The following is a 17365-nucleotide window of genomic DNA, read 5'->3' as shown; positions in this document are numbered from 1 at the left end:
GATATCATTTCCGCTGTTAAGCACATGATCTATTTGGTTCTAGTAATACATACATACATATATACATACATACATATACTTAAGTACTTATACGTATTTAAGAATGTAAAAGTTTGAACGATGGGCGGGGCTTCGCCCACTCTCTGGTGAAATCTCACATCTTGGGGACCCCCTTAACGATTTCGACTAAAATTAGTACGTAGCACTCTTCTCATATTCCTTTGTCACAGTAATAAAATTGACAGACGGCAGCGTTAAACCAGATTAATTGCATTTTTCGGGATTAACTCAGGAGTTACCACAGCTAACTCCGTTGCTGAATCCAAAAATAACTCTCAAAATTTTAGGGAGTTTGTGAGATTTTCGTTGGCAACATTGTTAAAAATGGCCAATTTTCATCTATTGTGAATGAAATACAAGCAACCCTGACAGCTGTTTATCAAATTCTCAATATAATATCAATAAAACTTCTATGTTATGATGCAGTTTTAAAAATAATGTGTCGATATGCTTTTGTAATAAAAAATGGTTTGGTAAAATTGGTCGGCTAACAACCGTAATGTTTATCTTCTATCAATTTTCATTGAAAATATTATAAAAAGGACAATGAGCTGTTTATGAGAGTTTCAAACTCGCATAGCGGCCGTCTGTCACCTACAAATTTGGATCTGATTAAGTGCGCAGTTAATCCGGATTAACGCTGCCGTCTGTCAAGGCTATAAGTATGTATGAAAATAAACACGCAATTAATATAACGGGATAAAATTTTGCACTAATAGTTCCTTTAAGGGTGTATTCTGGTCTATGTAGAAGCATGAATTTCAGGTAATTTTTAAAGTGTCGTAAAAAAAGGCAATTAATATTTTTACTATCCATTTTTTTTTATTAGTTATTTGTTAATTTTAGAAGAGTCCAGAAAAAAATTAAAAACTAAAAAAATTTAAATATTATGAGCTGACGAAGTGGGGGGTCTCTAAAAATTGCCACGTGACCATACCCATTAATTCAACCTTCCTAGTTATCTGAAACCAAAAACAAAGATTATCAATCTAGAATAATGTCGCAATGGCCGGAACTACGGAAAAGTGGGAAATTTTTTTTTCACAAAATGGCGACTGCCTAAAAAAAAAGGTTTTTTGGATCACTTTTTCTGACTATTTCGAATTTTTTAAAAATAATAAAAATAAAAATTTGGCGATTGGGCTAGTTCCAACCATAGACAAGCCTATAAAGAAGACTCTATAAAAATTTCAAGTAAATCGGTCCAGTAGAACCTGAGAAATCGTGGGTATCGTTCCGAAAAAGTCAGTTTTGAGAAAAACGCGTTTAAAGTTTCGCGTAAAGTCTTTTGTTCGATTAGTTCCGGCCGAACCAGTTTGGATGCCGGGTCAGAAAAATACCTATATCTCCGAAAATAATTTGAATTTTGAAAAATTCTCTTGTACACAAAGTCTTGTATAGTTAAACTTTGAAAATATAAAAAAAAGATTTCGATTTTTTTTAATTTCTGGACCAGAATATGTACATACATACATACTTATGTATGTTCTAGTTCCTAGTGTTTCCTTGCCAGTTAATATTTAGAGCAACAAGCAAACTCTCTATAAAAGTTTGAGTTTTTATTTCTTGTATACATACATATGTATGTATGTATGTATGTACATACTATATGCACATACATACGTATCTGCTAATATTTATATACCATGTGTAGTTAGTATAGACTTGTGCCTTTTGTTTACAATATAAACAAAATAGTCACTTTAACGCCGATTATGTTTACAACCAAAAGTAAATATTTATCGTAAATATTAAACGATTATTTATTAGTCAATATAAGTACAGTTAATTGCTGCATAATGTTTTTTACTGCAAACAAGTATTTTTTACCTGGAACACTTAAACTCATAACATGAAATCTTAGACAATTTGCTGTTTGCATTAATTTATCATTTTTCCCAGTTGCCATATCGAGTTTATTGCTCGGAAGTCGGTTTTTCACCTCATACCGATGAAATAGAATACAATTTCGCAATGAGAAATAATAAACATTTACTGTTAATTGATTTAAAAGCTACTGATACGAATTGTTTCGTGGAATACTGTTATGCTGTGTTTTATTTCTCTGTTTACCACTTACTATAAATGTGAGTTTATCCGTAAACGGTTAATAATTATGTACATACATACATACATATGTATGTACATTGTCTGGGGTATGTACATTGTATGTATATACATATATACATACATATGTACATATAGTACAAGCAAATGTTTGTAAATTCAAGCAATAAGGAATTTTAAACGATGTTAATGTTAAGAAAATATGAAGATACAAACGCACCTGTTCAATATTTTCAGGTAATATAAATACCTACCCGCAGAAATACATACATACATACGTATGTATGGATGTACATACATACATATTTATTAGCTTTGTTTTCTAGGTCGCCTAACTGTTCGTTACAGTAATAACACAGTAAAACAGCTAATCTGGGGGTGAGAAATTCCAAGTCAGGGTGATGGTACTAGGTCAGTATAGTAAAACCCTCAAAGGGTTTGGCGTTCGTATGTGTCAGTTTTTTTATGACCTTTTAAATTTTTTTCTTTTCCTTTTTGCGGCTCCTTTAAGCGCACATGAGTAACAATTCAATGGATTGTGACCTTCGCTAGGATTAGTCCAAGTCATTGGGATACTGAATGGCATACTTTCATGTCTTCTGTTTTTCCAATCCATTAGACGGTTGTAACAGCTTTTACACACTATATTTGGTACCCAATTTTCGTTCACTATAACATTTTGGTTGAAGTACATCTCGTATGTTTGAACAGAATCAGTACTGAAATTTCCCCTTTTTTTATGTGTTGAGACATATCGAGTTATGTTAAACTACGTTTTTGCCAAAATGTTACAACTAAGCGAAAAAACATCAAGATAAGGAAAAAATTTAAAAGGTCATAAAAAAACTGATACATACGAACGCCAAACCCTTTGAGGGTTTTACTATACTGATCTAGTACCATCACCCTGACTTGGAATTTCTCACCCCCTAGACAATCCCAAAAATGTTCCACAGTGTAATTAATGTGTGGATATGCTTAAAAGTTGAAAACTTAACTTTTTAACTTCCTTGAACTCTTGGCTAAGGATCACTTTTCAAATAATATCGTGCCGCAACCACCGCATTTGCCTGATTTGCCTTCGCGTTACTTCTGGCTATTCTGCAAATTCTCATGACCACTCCGAGGACACCATTTCGACTCAATTGAGAATATAAAAGCTGAATCGAAGAAGGCTCTGATGGCCATCACGGCGGAGAATTTTTCCAAGTGCTATGAAGATTGGAAAATTCGTTGGCATAAGTGTATTGTAGCGGGAAGGGATTACTTTAAAGAAGAAAAAATGTACAAAATTCACCTTTCAATTTGATCGCAGAGTACATATGCAGTAAATATGCAGAAATTATTTATTAGAATAAGTAGGGCGTGCAAATGCGCCACTTCCTAATTTGTAATGCGATTACAACCTACAAAAAAAAAAACATAAAATGATGCGAATATATGTACCTTTTTTTCAACTGAAAAACAGGCTCAAAACTTTCGAAATGTGTAAAAAAAGAGTCACTCCAAAGATGAGCTCTTAATATTAATATTCAGAGGTGCCTCTTTCAAATTTTCTGTTTTCCATATAAATTACATGAAAAAAAATCGTTTTTTTTTGGGGTGGTTATTCTGCGGAGGTTATTATACTTTTGTGCGATGGTTGTCAGTTGGGATGGTAAACTCGATTAGGATTCTTCTAGTTTTCTCGTAAAATAATCGATTTTTCGAATGTCAAGAATCGATTCATAATCGACTTCGACTACTGAAGATCAATTCTGAAAAATCGATTATATGCTATAGTGGTTCGGTTTCTGCGGTTCCGATAAATAAGCAGCTTCTTATCGAGAAAACGACATGTGCATTTGGTCGATATCTCATAAACTGAGGTACTTTTTCGCGTTAATATGACAGACTCTTATTGCTAAATCGACTGAGTTTATCAGGCCGATCTTTTATATTTTGGGTAGTCGAAAAAGTCTTTTCGTATTTCTAATAAAACTTCAACTTTTTTTAGTTTTATAACCTATATAAGTACATACTACATAATGGGATGTCAAAAAAGTCTTGCGGTATTTTTATTTTTTTTTAGTGAAATTGAAATGAATTTTTGATGACTCATGCCCTGCTCTTGACCGATGCTACGGCTGCTACTATGCCGGTCTCTTTCGACCAATTCAGCGATTTTATCGCAATTTTCGACGAGAGGCTTTCCAGAGCGTGGCTCATTTTCGACCACCTCTACACCAGAACGAAAACGTTGAAACCATCGTTGTGCGGTGGAAATGGAAACTGTATCGGGTCCATAAACTGCACATATTTTATTGGCGGCTTGAGATGCATTTTTGCCTTTATCGTAGTAGTACTGTAAAATATGCCGTATTTTCTCTTTATTTTGCTCCATGTTTGCGACGCTATAACTCACGAACGACTTAAAAGAAACGACAATCAATCAAACGCATGTTGGCGCGTGAAATGAGCTTTCCAAAAAGGAAAAGCATGACCCGATGCGACAAATAAGACTAGAAGTACGCGCTTTCAGCGCCAACTAGCGAAAATACCGCAAGACTTTTTTGACAACCTATTATTTTGCGTGGTCGAAAAAGTCTTTTCGTATTTCTATTAAAACTTCAACTTTTTTTAGTTTTATAATCTATGTATATACTATATATAAAAGAAAGTTTATTTATTTATAACTCAAGAACGGCTGAACCGATTTGGCTGAAAATTGGTGGGGAGGTAGCTTAGAACCAGGGTAAGGACATAGGATACCTTTTGTCTCTTTATGTCACAATTTAATACAATTCATACATGCAAAAATTATATTTCAAATCATAAGCATTTGTTCAAAATATATGCGTATAATTTTAGACAGATTCTTCTTCAAAAATAAAACAATTGCTAAGTATTTGGAATAGTATAAAGGAACTACAACCAAATACGCAGTGAAATAGATTATAACAGGCTCAGTAATCAGGCGTTGAGTATGTATTATACCACGTGTCATAACCTTTCCAGCCGACTTTTTCGTCTTTTCACGCTTGAGAGCCGGTTCATCATGTGGAGTCCACTAGAATGACTGTCGTTTGGACTCCAGTGGGAAATGATGGAGCTATGTTTTTATTGTTACACACCGACGCAAAAATTCGGTTTTATTACGATTAAGGAGCACTCAAGCACTTCTCAGAATCAGTTAATTGTTGTTTTTATTGGATTTTGAACTTGCGAGGCACCCACTTTGCACAGAGCTTTCGTCTCTTTAGAGCATTTTTGTTCTCGGTGCTCATTTCACCTGTTTCCATCTTAGCAAATATCTTTTCAACGGTGTATTTCACTGAGCCCAAATTCAACAGTATTTTCCACAAAAAGCAATGCTTTATGATCCATTTTTTTTAAAACTAACACAAGTTGCTTCACAAAAATGCTATATCTCATTAACTAATAGTTATAATCCAACTAATAGAAATCATATAGTGGTAGTAGTAGTATCATCTATGTATCAGCCACAGTGAAGCGTGGACTGGTCTTATAGTATAAATAAATATACAATTATGTACCATTTTGGTCGACCACTTTATGCCATTTTTCCGCTAGACATTATTCCATCAGTGTAAATTGAGATTTCGAAATTTTCAGAACGGAAGCGAACGAACCATTATTGTGATACACGAACTGATACAGCATCGTCTCTGTAAACTTGATAAATTTCATTGGTGGCTTGCTTGCATTCTTCCCTTTTTTATAAAAAAATTTCAAAATATAGCGAATTTCTTAATTATTTTCACTAATTTTTGAACAGCTGTACCTTTTTTTCAACTTCCCCGAGTTTAAAAAATTTTTTTTTTTTGGTTAAATGAAGCTTAAAAGCTCTTCTTTCTACCACTATATGGTATGACACAATATTATTGGCAGCACTGGAGATATACAAGTACGACTGCAATAACATCTATTGGCAAAATACGAAAAGACTTTTTCGACTACCCAATGTATGTGTATAGGATATGCATGCTATGTTCATACATACTTCGGCATTTTCTTTTTGGTGATACAAAAGACATGGCAAACTTAACTTCCCTTTTCAGGGTATAATTATGTACAAGTAATATTAAAAATGAAAAAAAAATTATGCCTCGTCATATCGTCCAATCTCACTGTTGCCTCTTTTGTCCAAACTACTTGAAGCTGTAATCATAAGAAGACTTCAGAGCATAATTGAAGAAAGTGGACTTATATCAATTCATCAATTTGAATTTAGATCTGAACATTCCACAATCGATCAAGTTCAGCGTATAACGAGCATAATTGAAGATGCGATGAAAAAAAGGCACAATTGCACAGCTGTTTTTCTTGACATATCCCAGGCGTTCGATAGAATAAGACTCCATGGCTTACTCCATAAATTAAGACTTCACTTTCCACAGTATCTAACCGATCTAGTTGACTCTTACCTGAGCAACCGCTACTGCAGAATCAAGCAGGGACAATCATATACTACGTTACAGCCGATAAAAACAGGTGTACCCCAAGGAAGTGTGCTGGGACCAATCTTATACATTTTGTTTACTAGCGACATGCCTACGCCACCGAACCGCCCAATCGCCACATTTGCAGATGATACATGCATCACATTGTCCGGCAAAAATAAAGTTGAGTCGTCGCACTGAATGCAATCTTCACTAAATCAAATTCTAGAATGGACACAGAAATGGTACATTACTTTAAACGAGTTGAAGTCTATCCAATTACATATTGGAAATGAAGTAATTCTGTACTCCACCTCGGCGATATACATATAAGTACATATAATAATATGACGCTGGATGCAAAGTTGAATTGGAAGAAGCATATGCATACATATGTACATTCAGAACTAAAACTAAAATACCACAAAATAAACTGGTTGATCGGCAAGAAATCGCCCTTAACAACAGCAAATAAAATCCTTGTCTACAAACAAACTGTGAAGCCTATTTGGGCATATGTACATATGTATGGAATTCAACTCTATGCATCGAAGCGGTGCAAAGATTCCAAAACAAAGTTCTGCGATAACAGCATCGAAACATGTAAAAAGGTTACAAAATCATACATACTAGTTTCTGGGAAACAGCTGTTAAAAATAAACAACTCGTGTCGTTAGTTTCTCGTTATCTCATTAATTGTTCTCCTTTCCAGAGGCTTCAAGGACGTCCAGTAAGTGTTGTTTTTGGTCGGAATATTATTATAATTCATCGTGTAAGTTGCAAGTGTGGAACATTTAAAAAAGTAACACTGAAGAAGTGACGTTTACTCTAATATCGCGCAGCTGCAGTTGTCTTGTTTTCATTCGTCTTTCTTTCCGGATGTTCTGTTATCACATTTGTGTTAGTATTTCTGTTGATTATCGGCTTCGCATTTCGCATGAAATGAAACATGAGTGTTGATGAGGAGTTCAGTGCCGTATACGGACAATATTTCCATGAAAAGGATTATAATGAAGACAAAGTATGTGTATCTGTGATTGACCCGTCAGTTGTTGAAGTAAAGGAGGAGGAGCTGGTAACAAAATTTCTGTCAAAAGATTATTGTAATAATAAATGTCATACACTGATGCCACGGGAAATGATCGAGAGTACGCGGAACAATTGTTTAGAGATGTCTTCTTTCTTTTTAGGGAACTTTCAAACAAGTTATGACTTTTTGGATTCTATCACGTGAAAAAGCATCTCATCTTCCATCCGAATCAACTAAAAAGTGAAAATTGATTTTTCGACACCTAAGTAACCTTTCCGTAGACCAGGTGACATATAAACACTGAAACCTGACAACTAGGAGATGCTAGAATCAGCAGGCGCAGACTGAAAAGAACAACGTTTGATGATCTATTAAGAACATAAGAAAATAACAAATATCATTATATTTAGTTATTAAATTTCGTTTAAAAAAAATAAAGCTCGTTATTACAGCTTTTATTGCTTTACTTCATAAATTGAGAGAAATATTGCTTGCTAGTTTACATTTATCACTAGTTGCAATTTCAATGAAATGTAAAACCATCACTTTATTACGTTTCAACAAAAAAAAAAAAAAAAAATTAAAGAAGTAGTAATTAAAATCACAAACTTATTTTTATTAGTTAAATATTGAATTTCATTAAAATATAGCAGTAATGCCTGTATGGATATGGAACACAACATTTTTTTCAGTTTTCTTTCAAGTAATCAAGAAAACTAACTATCGAAGACGAATCACTTTTCAGCATTACCAGAGTCTTAGTGGCAAAAGTGATTTGACAATTTGATCTTGATTGAGAATATTTTGATTTTCGATGATTAATATTTGATTTTGTTCTCTAACCCCGAAATATAATAGCAACTTACGTACATACATATGTATGTATATTGAAGAAGCTTCGTATTCGTATAATGCACAAAGATCTCACTAAGAAGAAGATGAAGTTGAGCGAAGTTTACGTTATACAACTTGACATCTATAAAAACCGGTACATGTGCCGGTATTATCACACCAAATACACAAATAACTTATGCTTCCCAAGAGCAATGCTCACCTATTCGAAATCATCATAAGAGTCGAAATTCGTACACTCCAGAAAAATAGTTTCTACTTAAATGATTGAGTAAACTCTACAATAAAAAAACGTTAAAATAAAACAATAAAAAAACAATAAAAAACGTTAACTTCGGTTGCACCGAAACTAAATACCCTTCACAGCTTCATTTCTGTTAATAACTAAGTTCAGTTTGTATGGAAGCTATATGCTGTAATAATCCGATCTGAACAATTCTTTCGGAGATTATATTATTTCTATAAACAATAACTCATACCAAATTTCGTGGATATATATCGTCAAATGAGGAAGTTTCCCATGCAAGCATTTGATTCCGAACGTTCGGTTTGCTTGGCAGCTATATGCTATAGTTAACCGATCTGAACAATTTCTTCGGAGATTACATTGTTGCCTCAAATGTGAAAATTTTCCATACAAGAACTTAATTCCGATCATTCAGTTTGTATGGCAGCTATATGTTATAGTGGTCCGTTATCGGCAGTTCCAACAAATGAGCAGCTTCTTGAAGAGAAAATGATGTTTGCAAAATTTCAAAACGATATCTTAAAAACTGAGGGAATAGTTCGTATATACATAGACAGACGGACATGGCTGAAACGACTCAGCTCAACATACTGATCATTTATGTATATATCGTCACCTGAAATGAAAAATAACGTATCATCAAAAAATTGGAAATTGAGTGTCTTATTGATTACGATTCACTACTTCAAATTACACACATAATATTACACATGTATGTATGTCCAACATTTTCAGGTTCTGCGATCAGATATAAACCAATTTTAACCAATATTAAGTTTTTTTTTCACTCAGGTTCCATTTTATTTCATGCCGCTGTAAATTTCCGAAAATGTTGTTACGTTATTTTGCATTTCAGGTGACGATATACACTTTATAGGGTCTCCGACGCTTCCTTCTGGGTGTTACAAACTTCATGACAAACTTAATATACCCTGTTCAAGGTATAATAAGAAATCCGAACAATAATACGAGCAATCCTAACTCTTTTATAATCACGGTGTATGTTATACTAATGATGTGTTTAGCACGGTCGGTCTACAGAGAAACATCGTACAGGAATGAAACTTTTAAACCAAGCTTAAGAGTTAGCACATCTAAAACGTTGGGAAAATAAAATCAAATAGCATAATGTCTTCTAACACATATGTGTGTATATGTATGTATTTCTTATTAAGTAAATATTTACACGACGAAACAACCATAACTATATTATTATGTCTCTACTAAATCAGTCCCTGTATATGTTGTATATTTACACCGCAAATACAAGATAAAATTTCAAGTTTCCAGAATCGTATGCAGTTACGGCTTCTATACACCTCTTGCTCTTAGTCACATGTACATTTGCATATCGCTTAATTAAAAGTCCTGAGAAATTTTTTTTTTCATAATTTATTTATTTTTTATCTTAGTACTCAGAGCGTCGCCAAATAAGTTTACATTTATTTTGGTATTTTGATCTGCTTGATCTGCGATGAGTTCACTTGCCACCACCACCACCGCCACCGCCCCCGCCTCCAGAGCGACCACCACCGCCACCTCCGCCGCCGCCGCCACCAGGTAAGGGTTCAGGATTCGGCATGGGCTTAGGGCTTGCTGTAATTTAAAAAAAGTACAGACAAATAAAAAAGTTCTCAAAGAAAATGTCTTCAGCGCTCCAGTAAAGGCATACTCACCAAAAGCCAAAGCAAACAAGGCCAATATAACAGCGAAAAATGCGTACAACTTCATCTTCAAGACGATGCGAAGACAATGATTCCACTTGAGGCCGCTTGTGTTTTTATATGCGACAGATTCCTATCTGGCCCTACCCACATACAAAGAAATCTTCTGGAAAAACCAAAATAAAAGTATTTGGACAACACGAGTAGCCACTGCGTTATCGCTTTCACATGATTGGATGTCTGCATACATACATATGTACATACATATGTGTATAGGGAGTTCCCCAATCCGATGCACTTGATTCGGTCCATGCATACAAATGTACACACATAAGTATTTATGTACAGATAAGTGTCACTTTATGAGTATATAGCATTGTGGTCGGGAAGCAAACATGTGTATATATGTAGCTCAGTATATGTATGTTTGTAGGTAACGGTATGGATCTTCCATTTTTATTCTTGGTTGAATGATCGAGATATTTGATCTTTGAGCAGGTTGTACATATGTACATACCTGCACACATTAATAACTACGTAAGTGCACTTATTAAATGTCCTATATTCTGTTTTCTCAGATGAACTTTTATTTGCATAGCTCCACACATACACCCTTACATACACAAGTATCTTAATGTTTGCGTTTTTAATAAATATTAAATAATTATTTGGGAAAATATCCAAATCTATTTGTGTTCGACGACAACTGCCGAGGCTTCTGTTGTTATTGTATCGGTGGTTCCAGCCAATAAGCAGCTTCTTGCGGAGAAAAGGACATGTGCATCAGATTGATATCTGAAGGGATAGACTGAGTCAATTTAAACAAGTGTATTGAACCAATTGTTACAATTATTTAAAAACTTTCAAAATAGACTCCTTCTGCGTCGATGCAGCGCTGTCAGCGCGATTTTCAAGCATTGCAGGCGTCACGGAAGGCATTCTCCGCGACAGCTTTGAGAGCCGAGGTGCATGCTGCTTGGATCCCCTCTGTCGTCTCAAAGTGCTTGCCTTTCATTGGCCTCTTTAGGCAAGGAAACAAAAAAGTCCGGGGGGAGCCATATCTGGACCGTAGGGCGGCTGCGGAAGCGTTGAGATACCGGCCTTCGTTAGGTAGCTGTTCACAAGAAAGGCGGTGTGAGTCTGGGCGTTGTCGTAGTGCAACTTCCAATCGATTGAACCATCGTTTACTCTCTTGAGGACTTCAACGTAAAACTTAGCGTTGACGGTTTGTCCAGGAGGAACAAGTTTATGATGGACGATACCTTTGATGTCAAAAAAGACGATGAGCATCGTTTTCACTTTGGATTTGCTCATTCATCAGCGACCTCTTCCCGGCTCTCCGGGAACAGACCACTTCTTGCTAAAGCAACATCTGGGTTAAGCCTGCTTGATCATATCAAACGTCTCTGTTGCAGAATTACCGAGTGTCACACAGAATTTAATCACATATCTTTGCTCTAACAAAGTCGTTGCGCGCATGATCCGAAGTAGAGTCACGAAGGAAGAAAATCAGTACTATTACTTTCCGGACAAACCCAGTAGGAATTAGGCGTGGCTGTGAAATTATTTTTTTCATTTTCATACTGTAATATATACGAGTCAAATAAATATCATGCCCCAAAATGGGTTCAAATTGTAAACCGATTTTAACCATTAATGCTGCATAGAGAATTTAGTATCTTGTACCCAACGACTATAAAAAATCGAGATAGATATAGGGCGACATATAAGACACATATACTTATAAATGGGTAAAAATTATTATCATAAAAAGAGTAATTTCCGCATTTCATCTGTCTCAGCATACAATTTTTTTACCCCTCCAATACAGTATTTATAAACTCAACAAAGTAAAATAATTTTGTTCACCTAACGGTTGTAGGTATCACCTAAAACTAATCGAGATATGTACATATAAACGATCAGGATGACGAGATATCCGGGTGACTGTTTGTCTGTCCGTCTGACCGTCCGTACAAGCGGTAACTTGAGTAATAATTTAGTAATTTCGATGATGATTGTATTCGCGTTCCTTGTCAACAACAAGAGTATGAAGTCGTGGATGGGTATAATCGGAACACTGCCACGCCCACAATACGCCTTTAACCGAAAACCCATAAAGTGCCATAACTAAGCACTAAATTAAGACATAAAATTCAAATTTGGCACAGAAGATCGCAGGAGCAAGGGGCATCTGTGGGCAAAAAATCGGAAGATAACGCCGCTCACACCGTATACAAGTATAAGAGTACTGTTATATACTACTAAAAGCGCAATAAATCAATAACTTATTACGCCAAGGGCATTAAATTTTAGTTCAGAGATGGTATGAGAGGAATTTATGGCAGCAAGTGTGATAATTGTACGAAGGGCGTGGCACCGCCCCCCTTTAACATTATTCTCATAAGTTTGCCACGAAGTTTGTAACACCCAGAAGGAAGCGTCGAAGACCCTATAAAGTATGTATATATTATATATAAATGATCAGTATGTTGAGCTGAGTCGATTTAGCCATGTCCGTCTGTCTGTATATATGCGAACTAGTCCCTAAATTTTTAAGATATCGTATTGAAATTTTATGAACGTCATTTTTTCTTCAAGAAGGTGCTACTGATATCGGACCATTATAACTTATAGCTGCCATATAAACTGAACGATCGTAATCAAGTTCTTGTATGGAAAACTTCCACATTTGACAATGTATCTTCACAAAAGTTGGCACAGGTTACTTTCTACAATAATAAAGTAATATACGAAGAAATTGTTCAGATCGGCTCACTATAGCATATAGCTGCCATACAAACTGAACGATCGGAATCTAGTGCAGGTACGGAAAACTTTTGCATTTGACATGGTATCTAAAAGAAATGCACCTGTGCAGGGTATATTAGCTTCGGTGCAGCCGAAGTAAACGTTTTTTCTTGTCTTATGTCACAGTGCAAAAATGGGAGAAATCACACTACACACGTCTACTTCCCATATAACACAATTTTAAATTACATCTGATTCTTTCCTTTCCTGTGTATACGTTAGAAAGCAATTAATACGAGTATAACGGGATAGAACTTTGCACGAATAATGCCTCAGAAGTGTGCCACCTTACTACCAAAGGTTGTATGTGTGGAACCAAAACTGTAAGCCCCTGAGTACCGAATATGTGGAGCCTAGTACCTATAGTTGACTTTTTACCGAATATATCAGTCAATGTGTGAGGTATACCATATAATTGAAAATTTGAGAGAATCCGTTCATGATAATATTATTACTGCGTATCAAAAGGGGGGTCACTCATTCGAGGCTTGTTGTTCCTTTTCATTGGTATGATTTTTTACGTGGCGGGTCCCGAACCCAGCGCACAACCCTGCGGAGGGATTGTTTCGCCTTCTCACTTTAGCTCGTCTTAAAAGGAAGTTCTTAGGCTACCCAGAGGATACTTGGTCAAAGACGGATGTCGTCAGCTGCTTGAGTCATACATATGTATGTAAAAGAATCGTTTCTGGCCACGCCCAAGTGAATGGCGATTTCCTCTTGCGTGAACTTCTACACATGACTCCATCCTCCGTGTATCAAAAATAGTTTGAATTGGGTCAATACTTTCTCTTAACCTCCAATTTACATAATGTAAAGATTTCGGGTGACTTTATAATTGAAAGATGGTGTTTTTCTAATATAAAAAGCCGCATGTACCTGAAAGTATTACCGCAACTTTAATCCTTGCAAGTTAGTAAGTATGAAATGTTCGGTTATACCCGAACGTAGCCTTTCCTTAATTGTTACATTTGTATATACTGAAAACTTAAAAACAACTTTTAATTTTCAAAAGTCGTATCCATATTATCACACATGTGAACATTGTATAGCTCATCAATCAATTAATTTATGGAAATTATTAATTTTTGTGAATTCAATGAACAAAAGTATTATTTTTTTTCCATTTTACTTTAATTATCTAAATAAACAAAAACATTTCATTTGCCATAGCCACCAGGTGAACCAGGATAACCCGGAGCACCGCCACCTCCGCCTCCACCTCCACCTCCGCCGCCCCCTCCACCATTTCCACCAGGTTGACCGGGCTGCCCAGGTAGACCACCGTATCCTCCGTAACCCCCACCGCCGGGTCCTTCTGCTCCACCGTAGCCACCTCCTCGCCCACCAGGGCCACCATAGCCGCCACCGCCCAGTCCACCAGCGCCACCATAACCGCCAAAACCAGGTTGTCCGGGCTGCCCGGCTCCGCCGCCATAGCCATTATAACCCATACCTCCACCACCACCGATTGAACCACCAAAGCCATCATAACCCGCTCCGCCAGCATAACCGGGCTGTCCAGGCTGGCCGGCACCACCACCATAACCACCCGCGCCGCCACGATATCCACCACCGAGTCCACCAGCACCCCCGTAACTACCATAACCGGGTTGACCCGGTTGACCGTCATAGCCACCACCACCTCCACCTCCGCCAGGCGAACGCTTATCGCGTGGCGGTCCGACTGGACCTAGTGCAGGCGATTCATAATTTATAGCTTGACGCTCCTTTGCACTTTCCACTTGATTTTCTGTAATTAAAATACAACACGAAGTAATTAAAAATAATTGTCGTGTAAAAATATTGTAAAAGTATCGAAGTACATAAATCTAAAATGCACAATGTGCATTACCATTCACGGCATCACAACAAATGACTAACGCCAACAGCGCACTCCCCACCGCCACCGCCGACAAACACGTGTTTCTCCAACGCCGCATCTTCCGACTCGTTTCTGTAGTAAATCGAAGTTCTGCCTTCAACTAAATACGAACGACTATTAAGCGGTGAACGTTTCGCGTACTTGTTTTATATATTCTGACATATTTGTCATCCCACCTCCCTCAAAGTCCACCAGTTTTAAGTGTTTCGGTACACACAAGCATATTTGTTCAGTAAAAAACTGGCGAGATGGTTAGTGAAGCATACGAAATTGATCCGAGGCAATTAGTATATTTAGAATATGGATCAGGTTCTGCTCAATCTTTTGCTTGCTTTTTGTGAACCAAGTAAGCGCAGCAGTAATGCATTTAGTATACAGTATTGGCTCGTACTTAAAGCATTTTCAACCCCTATAGGGAATATGTGCAAAAGTTGTTAACGGTTGGCAATAAGTTTCGCGAGCTGCTTCCCTCTAAAAAAAGAAAAATTAATCAACGAAAATGCAATTGGTCCATCTGTACATAATTTTACAGTTTACAGACGTTTTAATAACGGTAATATCACTAAGTACCCGATATGGCAAAACTAGTCGAGTCGCTCTATTTTTATACACTTCATGAAATCAATCTGTTCCATAACGTTTTCATATAGATACTTTTACCGATATTTCTGTTGGTTACACCTAACGTCTAATCAACTTTATTTATCATTATACGCTATAAGAAAGAACATATCCGGTGAATATTTAAAATATCGGTTAAAATATTGTGTTATGAAGTACTGTTCCGATTAGCTGATGATGATGAACAGAGAATTAGTACAAACTTTTTCTGATCTCTCGATGAAAATTTCTTCTGACATTTTTATAGGAAATTGCCTGATAACATTGAGGCGAACATATGAGTTTCCTAGACGGCTGACGTGCTTACCATGTGTGAAGGTATGATTGTAGAAAAGGCAGAATATAAACGTCTACAAATATAATAAAATATACATATGTATGTACATACATATGTGAATACGCCAATTCTCTATCATTAATCAAAAATATATGTACTAATTGAGTCTTTAAAAGTTACATTCTTCAATCAATCAATAATTTAGTATGAAATAATACAGATGAATGGAAAGAAGTATCATTCAAAATAACAAGTAAGAAAGCGCTAAGTTCGGGTGCAACCGAAAATTTTATACTCTTGTAACTTGCAAGAATCAAATTCCGATAAATTCCCTCAGGTGCTGACAAATTTTTTTTTAATTTTTTAAAGAATTCAACATTCGTTATTTGAAGAAATTGTGATTAAATGACAATCATCGTTATTCGAAGAAATTGTGATTAAATGACAATCATGTGATATAGCATAAGCCCGACCGAAGATGCTAAATTGAATTAATGATTATTTGATGTGGAAAACGTCAACCAGAGGATAGGAATTCATTATATTAGGGATATAAGGTTTAGACCAAGTTATAGACCAATTCCATTCCAATTCAGCGCGGAACCAGATACTTTTTTTAGAAAACTGGGCCAGCAGAGAAAGGGACGGGCTGGTCGGATTAATTTTGATACTGCTAAGTTATATTCAAGCACATCTGGTATTTTTAAGCAATTGTATATATTTATATAAGTAATTCTCATTGACTGACATATTTCGCATAAAACTTGTTAAAGTTGGGGGGCAGTTACATACAATTAACACGCCATTGACTAATAAAATGCTCCCAGGGACTTATAAAGGTACCTCATATACAATCACCAATCGTAAGGAGTAAAGTCTAGGTCAATTTTTTCACTGTTATGAGTAAAACACACTCCTTCATTTTCATTGAGATAACACATAAATTGCCCGATACATGCGGTATAAAGTCAGCCGGAAGTTCGATAATCTTTATATTAGTTATATGCGGACTAACTATTGATCTGATTCCATCCATTTTTGACACAGAGACATACTAATATATGGCGACAATTCTCTCTGAATTTTAATTATACATCTCACACATTGATCGATATTTTCGGTAAAAAGTCAACTATAAGTAGTGGGTGGGTCGGCATATTCTTGGCTTGAACAGTTTACAGTTCAGTTTGAACAATTTTTGGTCATAGGCGGCATACTTCAAAGGCACCATTCATGCAAAGTTGAATTCGTTATATTAATAGTGTCTTGATTAGTATAATGGAAAGTGAAATAATCAAATGGAATTTTAAGTTGTGCTATATAGTATGGGAAGTAAGGGTGGTTGCAGACCTGTAAGATAAAAATGTCAGTATAATAATCAGCACACACTCAATACAAGAAAAAGGAAAACC

General features: G+C 36.0%; 1 protein-coding gene and 1 pseudogene across 1 annotated transcript; both read right to left on the bottom strand.

The window, feature by feature from the left end:
• Positions 1–10075: 10075 nt before the first annotated feature.
• Positions 10076–10608, bottom strand: LOC120776089 (annotated as a pseudogene).
• A 3612-nt stretch (positions 10609–14220) lies between these two features.
• On the bottom strand, positions 14221–15188 carry LOC120775989 (glycine-rich protein 5-like). The gene is made up of 2 exons (XM_040106420.1): positions 15026–15188; positions 14221–14923 (listed from the first exon to the last, which is right to left on the bottom strand). Exons 1-2 carry the CDS (start codon positions 15111–15113, stop codon positions 14331–14333), a joined length of 681 nt encoding a protein of 226 aa, XP_039962354.1. The 5' UTR covers positions 15114–15188; the 3' UTR covers positions 14221–14330.
• Positions 15189–17365: the final 2177 nt, after the last annotated feature.

The sequence above is a fragment of the Bactrocera tryoni genome, chromosome 4 (genome assembly GCF_016617805.1).
Source record: "Bactrocera tryoni isolate S06 chromosome 4, CSIRO_BtryS06_freeze2, whole genome shotgun sequence".
In the NCBI taxonomy this organism is placed as follows: Eukaryota; Metazoa; Arthropoda; class Insecta; order Diptera; family Tephritidae; genus Bactrocera; species Bactrocera tryoni.
The sequence above is the reverse complement of the archived record's forward strand: the minus strand, read 5'-3'. Positions and strand labels throughout refer to the sequence as shown.